Below are 19,160 nucleotides of genomic sequence, written 5' to 3' on the forward strand. Positions count from 1 at the left end.
TTTTTATTTTATTTTATTTTATTTTATTTTTATTTTATTTTTTGATTTTTGAAATAAAAATATATCTATGTCCTTTCTAAGGTTCTAAACTATATCTGTACCAAATTTCAACCAAATCCGTCAAATAGTTGCGGAGATTAATGGTATAAGCATAGAATGTTCGACGTGATTCTTTAATTTGACATAACTTTTTTATTTATGAACCGATTGACATGAAACAAACACTAAATGTAAATTTAAGCATCCCACAATATATTCGTGAAAACCGCATCCAACTCGGATCAGCCGTTTCTGAGATTAGCGCGCACAGACGAACAGACAAACAGACAAACAGACAAACAGACAAACAGACAAACAGACAAACAGACAAACAGACAAACAGACAAACAGATTAAAAAAAGTTAATTACATTTTTGGGTTCGACATCGACATAACAATAACCCCTGCTATTTTTTTTATTTGTATTTTCAATGTACAGACAGCACTTTTCTACGATTTTATTATATGTATAGATATCAGCTACACCGCTCTAATAATACTAATGAAGATATCCTCTACAAACTTGAAATAGGAATGAAATAAGTAGTTAAAGTACTTAATTAGTCGCTTTGCAAAAGTTTAGAAGAAAATTTAATATCCAATATTATTTTTTTAAATGTTGTTCACTCTTCCTATGCCACTTTTTTTTTTTTTATATATATATTGAATGGGCCGACGTTTGGCCGCTATCTCGCCTGATGGTAAGTGATGATGCGGCCTACGGTGGAGCACGTCTGCCCATAAGCAACCTATTCACTCGGGCTTTGAAGACACCCAGGTTGTACCCATCAGGAAACACAGACTCCGGCAAGGAGTTCCACTCCCTAGCAGTTCGCACAAAGAAGCTTGAAGCGAAGCGTTTCGTGCGAGTGGGTGGGATATCCACCATGAAACGGTGACGCCTCGCCGATTGTCTTGTGGTTCGTTGATGGAAAGGACTAGGGGGAATCAAGTTGTGCAGTTCGGAAATGTATCCGGTAAAAAACGGAAAGGCTTGCGACCTTGCGCCTGTGTTCAAGGCTTTGAAGCCGGGCCTCCACAAGCGCATCATCATTGATGATGCGCTAGTGGAGGCCTTTGTATGCTTAAATCTTTAAAACTACGCAACGGATTTTGATGCAATTTTTTTAATAGATAGAATGATTCAAGAGGAAGATTTTTATGTATAATACATGCATAATATTGCACCCATGCGAAGCTGGGGCGGGTCGCTAATGTATTATAATTAGTTCCAGCACATTAAAAAACTCAGTCTAGGTACTTGCAAGACAATGTTTAACTTCTTTTATTCTATTGCAAAACAAGAGTCCATCAACGCAGCGTCATTAGGAATGCGTCCACGTACGCCATTGTGTACAAAACCCATAACATTTATACTAAGTGACATTTCCGTTCTATTTCAAGCCATATTTACTCAGCAACCCTGGGCTGTAGACAATTGTAGACCTTTCTGCGACCTCTTTGCAACCCCATTTTGCTAATGAAATAAACATGCAGTGTTTAAGTTTCTTTTTTGCACGGAGAATAGTGATAAAACAGTATGTTATGTACGTGTTTCCACTCTAGAGCAAAAGGGTCTATAGGAAACAGCGTGTTTAGGTATTCAATGTCCGTCGACTCGGAGAACTTCTCTCTATGTATGTTTTTATGGTAGAAGCCGGTAAACGAGCGGGCGGATCATCTGATTGTAAGCAATCGCCGCCGCCCATGGATCCGCGAAACACCAGGGGCGTTACAAGTGCGTTGCCGGCCTTTTGGGGATTAGGAATTTAAGGGTTGTTGGAGAATCGTCAATTGGGAAGATTGGGATGGAGGGGGTAATTGGGCCTCCGTTAACATCACTCACACAACGAATAGCAATGCAAACGTTGCTTCACGTCATTTTTCTGTGAGGCCGTAGTAGCACTCCGATCAAACCGGCCCGAATTCGGTTTCGAAGCATGGCTCTACCACACTTAAAGAAATTACTTAACACGTAATGTCTTGCTACAATACTATCACCGAATGTCATTCGAAGGACACATTGCCAGTTTGATTAACATAATTAGATATAAGATGGTATTCCTCATCTCTTTCCTCTATGTTTTGCAGTTTGTGGCATTTTGTTTACAAAACCATCTTCGTCTTGGCGTAAAGATTAAATTAATATAAATATTTGAGATGAAGAAATAACATGTAGCAAGGTTGGAATGTTTTCTTCCGATTCATTTGAATTTGAAATAAATAGGCCACTTGAAACTCATCACGGGATTATGAGTTTTGATCAAGGTGAGTTTCGTTTTGAATTCCTCTCGCTAATAATTTTGTTACTGAAACTCGTCTCTCACGTAATATAGCAATAAGATTTATGAATAGTTCTATGAAGTACCTTTTAAAAGCAAGAAAAGGGGGTCTAATAATGATGTCACATAGGCATATTATCTTAGTCTACCTTGCTTCATCCTTTAGTTGGACAGTTCGCTGTTTCTTTTTGCTACTGGGCAAATTGTCTTTTGAAAATTGTTAAGTACCTACTCTGCGCACGCTGCTCATGATGAAGTAGTAATGGAATACTAATATAATAACACATGGTCAATTGAGGGATAAAATGCAAGAAAAAGAATAAGCTGAACTATTTTCCAAACACAACATCAACGAAAAGAAATCACAATTAATTTAACCCCAATGACAAACAATACTATTAACCCACAATAGGCGGTCCACCTGTTTCGCCCTGTTTTCGCAAACTCCTAATGCCACGACACTCATTAGACTCGCCATAACGTGTTACGAGCGACTCATCCCGGCTAACGTTCCTTTATAGCCCGCAAAACCGTTTTATTACCTCGTTACATACCGATAAAATTAGCGAAAATACATAAAAATAGGGTAATTAAATATAAACGGGTTTACGATTTGATAAACATGTCCGAACGTTGATTGTATTGAAATGAATTCAAAGTAATGACAGTGATTGAATGATATTTGCATGATGATATTAATGATGATCCTGCAACGGTTTTAGCAGGACAAAATTTTGGATGGGTTGCCCTGTTTCGTTTAATCGTAGATTTATATTCTTTGTTCGATTTGTGACATAACGCTAGATTTAATCTAGTACTATTAGAGCTACTAACTATAATACTTAGGTACGTAAAGTATGATAAACATGACTTACTGTACAAATCGGAATGATGAATGATTTCATATAACGGTGCTAGAGAATTTTAATGTTGCACTTACATCATTTTTGGAACAGATGGAAAATCATGAATAGCATCTGGTCTAAGTAGCTAACAATGAAAATGTTTTTCTTATCGTAGTTCGAGAAATATCTAAAGCCATTACATTAACTTTGCAGTATACAAGATTTATTTCACTATTAAACTCGTTTCGGAACAATGATATCGAAAGTACCAATAAAATTAAATCTAATGCCCTCCGCAGGCGGTCATAAACACTTAGGTATTTGTTTGAGAGTCACGGTCACACCTAAATATAACTTTGCAAGTATTTACAAGTGCATCTTGGGAATAAAGGGGATCTCCGAACAACTGTGTGGGTTTAATGCTGTTAAAAGACATACGTAAGCAAAATATACGCAGAACAAGAAACTATAATAAGTTGTTGATAATCGTTTGAAATTTTGGTAGAACATGACTAATGAAGTAGGAAAAGAAAAATTTTGCTGTGGTTGTTCATAGTTAATATGAAAGATTCCGAAGAGATAAAAGCTAAATCTTAGTGTGAGTGAGATGAGTAGTAGACATTTAAGTTTCAAAAGAGTTGAGGCAAAATCTGTAACTAGGACCAAGCCTATAAATATAATGCTTTGGATGGAGTTAATTGGGAAGGTAATTTTAATCGCATTATAGAAATCAAAATAATCGTGGACCTTTATACGGTAACACAAGTGTAAGATGACCACAAGCCTTAGGGTACATATAATAAAACTTATTAGTCGCTTTAATGCATCACAAATTTTACCAGTACTTATTTAAAACATTAGCAGTTCACTTTATTACACCATGGAAATTTTCGCGACGTGACTCAATCCTCGATTCACGAAACCCCATCCATACAAAATTCCATTACAAAAAGTAGTTATTTTACGATTCGGAAAAGTTTTCTAGTATCTTTTATTACTGGTAGGAAACAAAATAAATTTTATTACCATGCTCTTTGAAATCTGGATTTAATGCACACGACTATAATGCTAGGCTAGACTTGTTTGATAAAATATTCACATAAAAACTCTATGTTACATAAACACTGGCTTTTGAAGCTAACCTGAATTCTAATTTGTTTTTAGAACTGTTTTAATGAGTTTAGATGATTAAAGACCAAGTCTTTGGGTCGTTAACTGACGAATGAATGGTTGGATACAATTTTAAAAGAAAATGTCTTAAAAGTTATTTGATTGTGAAAAGAAGATGACGTTTATTCTATTTAAAATGTTTTTGAACTTGATGAAGAATTGAATGAGATTTTAGAGAAAACGTTTATTGACTGTTTATAGAAAACGTTTGAAGAAAAATCGAACGCTAAAGATGTGCATTTGACATTTGTACATTCAGTATGGATGCTTTAAAGTGGTTTGATTTGATTAGGATGTTCAGTTTAAAAAAAAACTACATTTAATATATCGAAATGAAATTTTGGAATTACCAGCATATTTTGTCTTATGGTACTTCCATTGTACTATTTGGCATAGCAATCACCAGTAAGTAGAATAAAAAACATAATTTTTATCCTTCCTCAAAAATTTGGTATTGTTTGCATAAACCTACACTAACTATAATATATTCTTATCATTAGATGTGTCAGTAGAAATAACAAATAAGTGTACAGCAGTGTAATACACATTATGTAGGTACATATAATGGCTAATTTATTTACACATACAGGAAGTTTAAATACCAAATTGGTTAGAATTATTGACACAGCTCCTAATGAGTTTAAAACAAACTTGATTCCTAATGACGTTTCCAGAATATTCCATGAAACATCACATAGTCACTCATGTAATTTGTCAATTTCTTGATACTTAAATGCATTTGGCAGCACCGACTTAAGAAGATTGGTTTAATTTTAATAAGATCAAGGCAATGTCAATCAGTATAGGCAGAGAAGCTAATTTTAAAAGAATATTTGTGCCAGACAGTGTACCTAATTATATTATTTTTACTAACTAGGCCCATTCTTGACCTAGATTTTGGTCTGGCGAGAAATGAGTCCCATCATAAAGTTAAGTTTTATGAAAATAAAAAAGTAGGTTTCGTTTTCGGGCTTCTTAAATTAGGTGACGATTATAATATACCGGTAACACGGTCCAATGAATCAGGGGGTCTACTCAAAAAAAAAAACGGTGTGATTTTGGGAGTTATCCTAACCAAAAGTAACTATTTACAGTAGCTTATAGACTTCTGGATTTATAGGACCACATCACAACTCAAGAATATCGCCGGTATGATACGTACGATCTCGGTACATAGCAATGCTATGGTTTACTATAAAAAAATACTGTTCTGGACATATCATCCCTCATGATTATCATTCTTTTGAAATAGAAGAGGTAGATCTTGGATATGACACCCACTTTATGCTGACGTCCTCATATGACGAAGAGACCTTGCAGTTCCGTTCTGAAGCATGATGTATGAGACTTGGGAGCGAGCCACTGGTCTTACTCATTCCTCATAAAGACCAGTAGGTCCATCAGCATGTGGATGCCATTAACTGACTACCTACACGCAGTAAATCTTAGAAGTAATATGCGTTACGTTGTTTTGGCTACGACTGGAGTATTCATCACTTTGAATGGGCTATGTCGGTGACTAAGGGCCCTAAATTGGAGACTGGATAGTTATGAGGTGACTGAAAATATGCTTGGTGAAGGACTTGCTTGCTTTTAAAAAGGGCTATAAACTACGTTGATAGTTTGTAAAAACAATGTCGCAACATATTATGTCTCATACGCAATCACAAGATTTTTTCTATTCTATTCTTCGTATTCTAAAGTTTTAGATATTTTTATAATAACTATCGTGAGACATATTAACTAAAAATCCCAATTTTCACGTAAATCAGTAGGCGTCTGTGCACGCTGCTCATGATGAAGAGTCCTTCTGTGACTCGAAACTAGTAGAGCTTTTCTCCATTAATTTACGTAAGCAAACCGGGATTTTTAGTTATTTTTTAGTTTTAGATATTATTACAAATTCTAGTTTTCTAGAACAAAATAAGCGCTAGAACAAAACAAAACACGTTAACAATATTTCTAGCATAAATTAAATTATCTGCAGGCGACAGGAACTGGCGATTAAAGCGACGTGTCCTGACGCTGCGTGGCGTGGGCAGCGCTGCATTGCCCAATTTGATGACTCTGTTCCACGCCACGATAAAATTATCGTTTTAATGAAATATTAACGCGGGAAAGTGCTCCGTCCAGATTATTGCCGGCATTTTGTTTACGTTGACGGTTATTGCCGACGAGTCGAGATTTAGTGGGATACATTGTATCAAATAGCTACTTGTTTCCGTTCAACGATTTATTGAAGATTATCGGATGTTTATGCGCCGTTTGGGATGAAAAAGTTTTGTGTTTTATTAGATAAACAGATGGTAACTTTGACATGAAGAGATAGCAGAATAGAAGGCTTAGTGGCAAAACTCCAGAGTATGATAGCTTCACTTTAATGTTTTCTTTTAATTTTTTTTTAGCAAATTGACTTTTCTGCAGTTAAACAAACAATGACATGTTCTAACAAGTGTCCTAGTTAATCCAAAAGCGTTGATTTACAGTATTTTAATAAGGGTTTTGATTCTCAAATACGACCAAAAATACTTGGTTCAAATTCAAAAAGTCACAAACACAAAACTCACCGAATAACCATATCCAGTACATCTTCCTTTTCGAAGACCTTGCAGTAGAGATGGAGGATCTTCAGACAGGTGTACTGTATCCCCGTCCAGTCGACCTCCGCCGACTTTAGGGCTTCGCTCCAGGGGCAGTTGTCGTGTCTCGAGAGGCACAGCATACCGGTCCCCTCAACCGTAGTCTCCGTTGGAGGCATTTAACTAAATAACTTTGGTTCTCTTTGGTTTTTACACTTCTTTGGCATAAGTTTTGTCATTAGCTGTTGGTAGTAGAGTGTGAGGAATGATGGCGGACTTGACTGATAGGTTTTTAGAGATTTCGTTGGAATTTTGCAAGGATAATGCAACATAATATATTTTTTTAATTGGTGCAAATAAACTGTTTTTTCTTTCTTTCTTCTTTCTATAATGTATAAGTAGGTATGTGCATCGAGGTGAGAGGGAGTGTCACGATTCTTATCGACTAATAAAAAAGGTAATTTAAAAAACTAAAAAACCCGACTGCGTTTCTTTATAACATGAAAATGAAAAAAAACCCTAAAACAAGAATACAAGAAAAATTTAAGCAGTCGGGACCCATTCTAGAAAGCCGTATGTGCCCTCACTAAGTCTTCATAATATTTAGAATGGGTCCCGACTGCTTACTTGTATTCTTGTTTTAGGTTTTTTTTCATTCATTTTCATGTTATAAAGAAACGCAGTCGGGTTTTTTAGTTTTTTAAATTACCTTTTTTATTTTATTTTCTTTTAGTTTTATTATTTATTATATTTTGATATATCTAGTGTCACTCTCAGAGTAAATACGAATCAAACGACCCCTATCAAGCTGAAATCCATCGAGTCGTTCAGACTAGAGAGTGGGTAATATTCGAATTTGGCGCCAAAAATCCGCCATTTTGATTTTTTTATTATTTTGATATATCCAGCGTCACTCTCACAGTAAATACGAATCTAACGACACCTCTCAAGCCAAAATCCATCGAGTCGTTTAGCCTAGAGAGTGAAATTTTGCAAGGATGGAGCCACATAATGTATAAGTAGTTATGTGCATCAGATTTCTGGTTGTGAAATACTAAACATAACCGTAAATTTTAAGTTTAATAATTAACTTAATTTCTATTTTCATGGTTTCTAAAAAACAATCGTCATTTAATTGTTTTAAAATAATATAAGTATTGTCACTAAAATACCATTCCTAGAAAAACAATCGTGTGATGTAAGTAACCTAATCGTTTCTATAAACATATTCGATAACATAATCGAAAATTCATGAGTATAATAAGACATTTTCTTGTCTTTTCAACAATATTATACGTCTATAGTTCTATACAGACCTACTGTTTCCATTTTCTCATACCTGATGTAAATAGTTTAAAACAACTGACTCCTGAGAACTGTTTGCCTCTTATTTTGTGGGAATGTTCGCTCGGTCAGTCAGGAAATGTTAAACATTCTCGTTTTTATGGAGCAAGGAAATGACCACACCATGAGAACATTTTTGACAAACCTTAACCATTCTTTTTTTTTTACAACCTCCGTGTTCACCAAATAGGCTGATTGTAAAAAGAAATGAACTAGGTACAGTAAAAAAGTTGGCAAATGTTAAATTATTTATTGTTCTATATTCAAATTGAACGTACTCTTCGTTTTTCAAATGCAAAAATGTGCAAAACAATTCTATTCTATTTTTGAATTCCAATCACTTAACCTTTAGCTCTAACGCCTACACAAAGAAAATATCGGTTTCAATCTGTCAAAACTGTCAAGAGTGACACGCGATATGTAAAGAAAAAAAAACATTGGATGGCCTCCACCTCCACACAAAGGCTTGTTTTGATAGAGATTTCGTCAGTCAATAATATAAAAAAAAAAAAAACACACACACACACACATTTTATATTCTTTTAACATAATTATAAAACCAATCTCTTCTTCATTTCGTGGTTTCAACAGTAAGAAAATGAAGCGAAGAAGATGAAATCACGTTTTTAATTTCCCGGTGTTTAAATAAAGATGAACAAATCTAAATTTTCTTTATTTTCCACGTATGTTAGTCCTAATACGGGGTACATCACTACATAGTATAAAACAAAGTCACTTTCTCTGTCCCTTTGTATGCTTAAATCCTTAAAACTACGCAACGGATTTTGATGCGGTTTTTTTAATAGTTAGAGTGATTCAAGAGGAAGCTTTATATGTATAATACATGCATAATATATCACCATTGCACCCATTGCGAAGCTGGGGCTGGTCGCTAGTAACTAACTAATACAGGATGATTATTTTATGTACGTCAGCCAAAATCACAAGTCCGCAGAAGGCTTTACATATAAGGACATTGACATTGAAGATCCGTTAATCTGAGAACTATAGAAACAATACAAGGCCGAAACTGTAGTTTTACATGCCTGGATACACAAGCACATTAAGCTATACAACCTGTTAAAGTACTACAACGGACTTTGAACTTTACCACTTTCGACATAAGGTCAAAAGTTGCTTGAAGAGGTTTGTGAATTTGGTGTATTTTGATGTGCAGTCTTTTTTAGGTGTCCGGTCTTTGAATTATTTGTTTTAAGAGTTAGAAGCGTGGGAGATGGTTAGGAAGATGCAGTTAAAGATGACTTCACCTCTATTTAGTCTATTACTAGTATTACGTAGACTTATTGTTCTTGTAGGATAGGAAAACAAATTTATACAATGGTTTTGTTTTGGAAATCACTTTGAATAGATAAAAGAGCTAAGGGAAAGGACAATGGCGTCTATTTAGAAAATAATTATATTTATGTTAGGAAAAATATTATTGTGATGTTGTTGGACTATGGACCTGCTCTACATACCTAAGTATATGTATTTATAAACCTAATAAGAGGGTTTGCCATAATCTTGATGCTTTTTTTTAAGGGGAAAATCATCCAATGACTTCACCCATCTTGAGTGATGCGAAAGGCAGTGTCAGACTCCTACTGACTAAGAACCATTCTATTTCTAACTAAACTTCAAGACCCTGTGAACCTACAGACTGGCTATAGTTAGAGGAAAACAAGCTAGACGTTATGTTTAAGGGCTTATTTAATCCATATGTAACAAAAATATCCGTATAAGAACTTACGTAGGTACCTATTTACATGGAAAATCAACGTCATACATTACTCAAATCACTACGTAGTAACTAACATCAGTGTCCATTGTACTACTCCAGCGAAACGTACGTTTACTGTCTTTACAACCTTCGTAACGTTTCATAGTAACCAATTGTACAAGACAACTGCTTATAAAGCTACCCCAATCTAAAAAAAAAATCTAGTTTGATTTTCAACTTTATTGTTAAGGTGATAAGGTTGAGAATCTATTTAAGAATGGAATGTATAGCTCAATGTGCTGCCGCCTGTACGTATCACAATTCGTGCGAAAAGATAAGCCGTCGATTTATGTAATATTATTAATAATTTCTAAGCTAATCTGTGATGGATGGGTTTTGTCTGAAGACGAAATTAAACAGACGTGCTCCAACGTAGATTATGTAGATTGAATAATAACTAGGTTAACCTACTCTTAAAAAACAGGTTGCAAACCTAGTTTCCTTTGCCAACATAATGTAGACACAATAAAAAAAAAAAAATGTCAACCGGGATTGGAAAACGTGCAAATCATGTTAAAATATTCCAAGTTCAAATGTCGTTATTTAAAAAAAAAGAAAATAGAATAGAAAATACCAATTCTACCTATTTGAAATTAGAACACTAGTTACGTCATGTATAACAAAAAGAACGATGCATAAATTAGTGTTTATGACACAATGTCAAAAAAGATCGTAACGAGCGCACAGTGGGCCAACAAGTGTGATTACCTGAGCAAAAAATCACGTACTTACAAGAAAATACGTACGCACTTTTGTTTATAAACAAAAGGTAATATAAGAATAAAGAGTCTACACATGTGACCTATTTAACTAACAGATTAACTTATGAAACAAATAAAGGAAACGGTCGCAGCAAGGACTGGACCGCTGGCCGCGACCTCTGTCGTAGGAAGTTCTAATTTAAACAATTCGTCGTTGTTGCCCATTGTCTCCGCACTCTCGAACGAACGTGAACCGTTTGATCCACGCAGTTCATTTACTGCTAATATGGACGAACACAGTATAATTACTCAGTTGATCAGTATAGTAATTGATGTGAGATGTTTCGAGAACATCTGTACGCATGAAAAAACGGTAAAGAAAATTCTGTTTTCGTTCTTCCTTTTACTCAATTTATGGCATGCGCATAATATACTGGTAAAAAGAAGTTAGTTATTATAAACATTTCCAGCCGTCTACTTAATCATTTTATTTACGTACTAGAGCTATGTTGTAGACGTAATCTGTTTTTATGAATGGTATCATGTAGTGTGGCTTAGAAAGATATTGAAATTTCAAAAATGTTTAGCACAGTTCCCACATTATTTACTATTACTATTACAAAGCGACCTAACAACACACGAATAAATTAACAAGGTATCAAAGTCTAGACTGGCAACAAAAACTAAGATAACAGACAACAGACAGTAATTTGTTGACATGTCAAAGTATAAATAACCGTTTTTGTTTAATTTAAAATAGGTTGACAGGCGCATGCGTTTGCTGGTTCAGAATTAACGAGTTCCTTATAAGGCAACTAATTAGACATTATGAAACAGTTTATGTTTTGTAAAACGTAGTTACGAACGTGACTTGGGTATGAAATTGTGAAGTTAGTTTGTTTGAATAGTCAGAAAACATTATTTATTTACTTGGTAAGTGAATAGTACAAGTAATATCTCTCATAAATTGTGCTGTTTTTTCTATTGAAAGTCGGAAGAAGTAAACTAACAACGCTTGCATTTAGCACTGCTAAACGTATTGTTGTTCTTGGCAAAGTAACTAAAACTAAAGTTCTTGAAAAACAAAACTATGAGTCGAGATAATTCAAAGAAAGAAAATATCCTTGATCGAATGCAATGCACAGTTTACGAGCAATTTCCAAAATAATTGATCTACACCACACATTCACGTGAATGTTTCAATGATTCATTCACAAGTGCGCAAACGATCCGTTCTATTTCTCCAGCGTTAATGGCATTATGCAATCTATGATCGCCGGCAGTCAATTTATTCACGACTGAAATAATATATCCAAATACAGAAAGTTATTTACGCAAAAACATTAAACCTAATGTCCCGAATGGGTGTGTTAAGTAAGCCGCTTGGCTCTTTATGGTATAATCACATTTTAATTAGCTCTAAATATCCAATAAGCTTCAGTACCATACCGTTTAGTCCATGTTTTACTTAAATTTATGTCGAGCATTTATATTTTAATAGTCTTATTGGCATTCTTAAGGACATTTATACACAGCTGTTGTTGAAAATTATAAAATAACTAGTGTTCAATTATTTCTAATCACTTATTGGTACTTTTCTTGTAATTTTTGTATGCAGGTACAGTTATCGCATTTTATCTTGTGATTTTAATAGAGACATTGCGTAGTTCAATAACCCCATTTGAATGTTACACTAAATATGCGTAGGACTGACGGAGAGAAATGGTAGAAAATTCTTGACAACTCCACAGAAAAATTAATATTAATTTGTGTCAAGAAAACGAATAGCGTAATATTTTCAGACTACCTAATTAATATTTGAAGATCTGATTATTTTATTGAGTTCAATTTCATTTAGATGCTCATATAACTACTAACAAAAACTGTTTAATTAGGTACATGTGCACAACTACGTTTATGTAAAAACTACATACATAATTACATACCCAGTTTCTTTTTTCTACAGCGCGTAATAAACGTCACACTATGCATCAATATACAAAGCCTTGGCAGCCTTACGCTCGAGAACTACTAAAATGAATTTATCAATATGCAATACTTTCCAAGAGTGAGATACGCCACGAATATGTCAACGTCAGCGTAAAATAATGTCAATGTTCAACATTTTAATCAAATTACGTACAAGTGACGTTTCATGTCAAAACTGATCAATTCTAGCGATATTTTACCACAACGTTTTTATCTGAAATATTTATGGAATGAGAGGAAAAAAATTTCACCATCGATTTATAAAGTTAGTTACACAGAAGCTACGCGTTCATAAATCCCGTCTGTAAATCATAATGACAGCAGCTGTCAGATGGTGCTAACGTGAAAAATGTACATGTTTAGCAGTGAAGCAGTATGGTAATCTAATTATACTCAAGTTGCAACTTCGCGAATGTTATTCAAGTTATTAATAGTCACGTTCTCGATGTAACTACATATTTGTTGCATATTTTTTTACTGATAATGTGTTTTTGATAGCTTTATTTTACTAGAAAGTAGTTTTATTTTTGCTGCTATCAAACTGTCACGAATTCCAGCGTTTTATTTACGAAAACTGTCAGAATAAGCGCCATCACCACAGTGGTGCTAATATCACTATGTCGTAGAAAAAAATCATATCATGAATTCTTTACACTTATGTAACTATCACCTTATGTTTTAGTTCTGAGCATCTACTCAACACATTATAACAAATTAATGACCAATCCGCTACAGACTCTAGTTCGAAATGTGTCAATGTGTCTAAGCGTACGCTTTAAAAATAAAATTCAATTTATTCGCAGTAAAAAATCGCTGATATAAAACTTTTTGACATCGTTCCGGCCTCTTTACTGTCATAACATTTAATTATGTGCTAAAATATGAGCTCGTGTAGCAAAATAATCGTTTTTTTTTTTTATTTTACATGACATAATTTGCCGCCTGTTTTAAAGTGGAATATGAAATGTTTAGGTGTTAATATGTGAGAAGTAAATAGAAATATCAACAAATTTCAGTGGCATCCTGCGTTTTGTAAAATAAATTACCCATTTAAAATATATTCATAACCGTTCTATTAAGTAGGGTTTTGGACGTACTACTTTAAAAGAAAAGTGGAAATTAAATAACGGCCTATAACTAAATAACGATAGCCTATAAATGAATTAACTATACAAAGATACATTGTGATATGTTACGAATTTCAAATTATTGTCCTGAGTGAGTGACAAATTGACAATATCCTTTTATTGTCACTCAATCACTGATTCGTAATGCATTGTAAGACATCTGATGAATTTAAAACATAACAATATCAAGCAATTAGTCAGAATTCAAATATGAATTATAGGTATTTAAACATTTTAGAAGATAGTCGCCAGGTTGACTGTTGAACACGCGGTTTTTACAGTATTCAATCAGCAAAAATACGGAGATTAACTACGATTGTATATCTGATTTTTATTCAGTTCGACATAATAATATTATCAACTGGCGAAAGGTACTCATTCTTCTGACTCTACCTTCAGTCAATACGTATTGTTATGTTATATAGAACAAACAATCACGTAACTAACGTATGAATAATGACTTCATCATCATAGCAGACAAATGTTGCCATTCCAATGTCTGTAGCAAAAGCCAACTATCAATAGATAGGTAGATAGGTACACTACATGCATGTTTCTCGTGAGAACGTAATCACAAGTTTTTGTTATCGACTCCTAGGCTAATGCATAGCCTGATGGGAGTATAATGAACAAACGTTAGAGACGCCAGGTTCTATAGGAGTTTGTAATCAATGGAAGAATTCTTAGCTAGAACATCAACACGCTTATATGTTTAATAATGGGAAAAGATGTAGGCTCTTGTCAGTTAATTTAGTAATTGTGACATTTTTTATGGGACAAGCCCGCCACGACCTACTAAATTTACAGTAGATACAACCACGAACTGCTGCAACTCCTGTAAGACAGGATCTACAGTGAAACCATGAAAACACTGGAACACTAGTGTCCCAGGGACATGAATGACTTTTAAACTACAGAGATGATTTTAGTCTCCATGCTGCAGTGGAAAACAAACAATTGCGAAATTGATTCACTCAAGAAAACTTAATCTTGGCTATAGAAAATTGGAAATGAAGCATAAACACATGCAATCGATTAACGAGTTAGTCTATACTATATTATTTTTAGCAATGACATACGTTGTATGTAGGCTAACACATAACACATAATACATAAGTATCTAAATCAGATCTCTAACATAAGGTTTCAGTGATGAACTAGGTCGTAACATGGATTTCAATCGTAAGCCTTAAGACACGCATTTAACGCCTAACCTATAACTCTGGTAATGATATAACGCGTCGATTGTCGCGGAATGCAGTTCATGAATATGAGCCTCAATCATGGCTTGAAACTTGTCGAGTTACCCCGTCAGACAGTTACTACGTGAGTAAACCGATAACATAATCATTAATCTGTTAATGATGTAAGAAAACCAATATCTACAAAATATGACCACTTTACGCAGAGAAATTTGACCTCTACTGCGCTCAGAAACAGAAAAAGTAGACCAAAAAGTTCTTAATAAGCTCTCTACGGTGTCATAAAATCTTGGCATACATACCTATTACAAGCTGGAAACGAATGCTTCACAAAAACATCGATTTTTCGTAAATACATAAAGTAAGTAGGTAGTAGTAATATTCAAAAGTCAAATATAAAATATTTGGCTAAAAATAAAAGGCTAATAAACGCATTAGCATACTTGTTGAAATATCTAGTAGGTAAAAGTTTTATTTATTCTTATGACAGAGAAAATGAGAAATGTCAATGCATGCGGCGAAATAAATTCAATGTCAAGATCATTTGTCGTTAAACACACCAATAAAATCGCGTAACAAGCTTAGTCACTGCACAGTGTGCAAAATTGTATCACCTGGACAAAAATAAAATAATAAATCATTATCATAAATCTCTTTTTTAACATTTTTATATAAATTGTGAATTTTATATACAAATAATAAAGGAAGTTGGAAAACATGTCTTAATAAGATTTTGTGATATGTAAAACCTCAAATCAAAAACTAAAGGTTAAAGATCCAGTTGAAACTAGATATTTTATATTTAAAATAAAACGTTAAACGCACTGATATGTTAATTTAAATAGTAAATGACTTGATAGTCATTGTTCAACTCATGACCTCATCGCCATTTTGCCAAATTCAATCGCATTGAGGTATTGAAGGAATTTATAAACAAAAGAATAAACATAACACTCGGTAACAGATTACGTCAACTTGTTACTGGATTTTTAATTTAATTACTTTGCGATTAAGATCTATTTTTAGCTGGCATTATAAACATGCCATTACGTTGAATGGAGATTTTAATTAGGAACATTGTCTTTTATGAGGGTTCCGTACGAAGAGCGTCTTTTATGGTCTTATTTTTATTATTGTTGTAATCAGTTTATGACATAAAAAGAGAAACTTTTACACATAAAAACATAATAAAAGTTACCTAATACATGCATATTATGTAGATATGTAGTTGTAAGTGTACCCTGTTACCTACTGGTTATAACTAGGTATTACAATTAAACCGATTTTATCAGTCAGTAGTTTTATAAATCTGCAGTAAAGAATTAACCTTAACTTAACTCATTCTTAACAATCTACTACAAGAATACTAATTAGACAAAAATCACTAGAAAACTTGATATAGGTACATGTAAATGAAATCAATGATTATGCATATTTATGATCTTTTAATTATTTATACTTATCGATCTTTCAAGTTGCTACCTATTAAGTTTATAATAAAATAAAATCATTATTAAGAAAATGTTTTATTCTAGAGCAAAAACATTTTTGCCCACTGGGTTATTATTCGAAAAAAGAACAAAATAAACGGCGCCATTTTTTCCAATAACTTTCTAGAAAAACAATGTCTAATGATCAAATGCCGGTAATTTGTAACCGTGACTGTTCTCATTAGATGCTATGTGTAATGAGACGATTAAATCTGAAATAATAATTCATAGCACGATCAAAGATTTCGAATATAATGATCGTTTAAAATACTCGGGAAGCTAAACAAACATTATCCAGCTGATTTTTATTACAGCTGACGGGCGGCGGCATTGATTCCATTTGTATTTTTTTAATATTTTATTCGAACTAGTGCTATGGTTTTTTTTATCTGTGGTAAGTATTTATGCTGTGTTCATTTCCCGCCAATTTGCAGACGAGGTGACAATCTCACATGATTTAAGTGTCAAAAAGCATAAGAATTAGTTATTCAAGTGTTATGTTGCTTGTATAAAGTGTGCTTAAAATAGTCTTATCGCTAACGATTTAAGATAGGTGCAATTTAATAGAACTAAGTAATATCTAAATAGAATAGAATAAATAGACCCTATATTTAGGAGCAGAAGAAAACAGCTCTTCATAAAAGGACTTTGCCCAGCAATGTAACTTACTCTTTAAAAGCCAATTTTGCGGGAAAATATTCCTAAACACTTGCATTTTATTACCTACAAGAAAAAATACACACCGATTGCGTTAAGTACCTACGTAAGTAATTTTATTTCACCGCATGCGCTTAATAGCTTACATGTGTTATTTCGTGTAATAATCCTACTATTCGAAATACTTATATTCCCCAAATATCCCCCAAACCATATGTATTTCATGAGGAAGACCTGAAGTAAAAATCTAGGTCATCTTTCTTGATTTTATTTAGATAGTTACTCCGATATTTGCCTTGAAATGGCGCCGGTATGATTTATTATTGAAATGTGTACTCCTTTTTCTGATCACTGTTTAGTATCTGTATTTTTGTAAGGTATGTTCCAAGGTGGCGCGTAAAAAATACCAGAGATAAAACGGCGCCAGAGTGCCAATGATATCTGTGGCTTGCGCGCATAGATTAAAAAAGTCAGCCCCGATGCAGCTATTAGTAACCTTTGCCACAAAATATTTTGAAAATGGAACAATGTAATCGGTAAAACATTGCTTTTATTTTTTTTTTTAATTCGAAATACGCAGTAATGTACATTACACACCTACACTAAGCTACGAAAATATGATTTTTCAATTAACTAGGTATTTTCATTAACAGTTTGTGTTTTGAGTAACATGTATGTAGGTAGAATGCCAACGAAAACTTGGCACCTAATGTTTATGTCAGGAACATCGATATCTTGTAACGGTATACCCGCGTGATTGACAGTTTCACAAAAGCGTATTATTCTTGGTTCAAAAATAAATAAAAAACAAAACAAAGACATACTGAATTTTCTTCATTATAATTTTAAAAATAAATACTTTGCCGCCACAAGCAAATTTTTTACTCATGTCATTTGAATACCGTAGTAATAGAACTGGTAGAAAAAAATAACAAACGAAAAAAATACCTATTTCCTTCAACACCAATGTCCCAATAAATCGCGTAAGGTGTTAAATCACAATAAAAACCGATTTTACGAAGTAATGAATGAAGCCATCAAATCTCATACGAATAATTTGAATTAACGTCAACATAAAATGACAGTTTCGTTAATGGCGTCGTGCAAATAAAAATGGCGCGTAAAAATAAAACATTTTATGTCGTAAGGGAGCGGCCAGCCTTGGTACATCCCGTGTGATGACAGTCGTGATATTTCATTACAATTAATTCATACGTATATGCTTTAATTTAATTAAGTCGGAGTACATAAGTAGTTTTGGTGGGGCCAGGATTTGCAACCATCTAAAATGATTATTTTGCTTAATATTGCGTGTGGCCTTTTATAATACGTATTCGTTATTTCGTCTTCTTTCTGCACCTTGATTTATTTAGGAGCCTGCCTCTACTAACTAGTCGAATTTTAATTGTGAATTGTGTCAATAGTTTAAAAAGATCACTCTACGTTTAAGAAGTCCAAACCTTCATTACACACCATTGAACGTAAAGTCCCGGTGACGTAACACAGCATGCTACACAAGTGTGGGCCAATAAAATAAAGAAACATTCGCTCATCAAACAGAATCCAATTTTCCGGCATAACAATGTTTGACGATGATAGACATTGCGGGTGCCGTGTAATTGGCCCTGTCAATCTGTGCACAAGATCTAAAACAGATCGTACGATTGACTTGTTGTGTAAACAAACACCTTACATTTCGTCAAGATAAAGAATCCTAGTTATATTTTTTGTGTAGCAATTCCATTAATTTTACATTTTTCTTAGAAGAAGTAATACCTGCTAATCGTTTTATAATCATTGCAAATGTATCATCATCTATGTTTTGATATAGTTATGCAGTCTTATACAGGAAAATTTAAAACAAAATTAACTATCAAACTTTCAAATCTAATCCCCAAGGCGACTCAGGAACATATGGAGTTTCTTGTTCGTTCTTCTCCATTCGAAGCTACACT

General features: G+C 33.7%; 1 protein-coding gene across 8 annotated transcripts in view; it reads right to left on the reverse strand.

Annotated features, from left to right (window-relative positions):
- The window catches only part of LOC118261899 (four and a half LIM domains protein 2), a 193,114-nt gene that overhangs the window by 83,997 nt on the left and 89,957 nt on the right, over positions 1–19,160 (reverse strand). For 3 of the 8 annotated variants that reach the window (XM_050701494.1, XM_050701493.1, XM_050701495.1), the window contains exon 2: positions 6,904–7,157. The exons of 4 other annotated variants lie outside the window; for them this stretch is intronic. In XM_050701494.1, coding sequence (XP_050557451.1) covers positions 6,904–7,094 — 191 coding nt within the window. In that variant the 5' untranslated portion in view covers positions 7,095–7,157. Of the gene's footprint in view, positions 1–6,903; positions 7,158–19,160 lie in introns of those variants that run through there. One more of the 8 variants, XM_035572922.2, reaches the window with a different exon arrangement.

This window comes from Spodoptera frugiperda, chromosome 20 (genome assembly GCF_023101765.2).
Source record: "Spodoptera frugiperda isolate SF20-4 chromosome 20, AGI-APGP_CSIRO_Sfru_2.0, whole genome shotgun sequence".
Classification (NCBI taxonomy): domain Eukaryota; kingdom Metazoa; phylum Arthropoda; class Insecta; order Lepidoptera; family Noctuidae; genus Spodoptera; species Spodoptera frugiperda.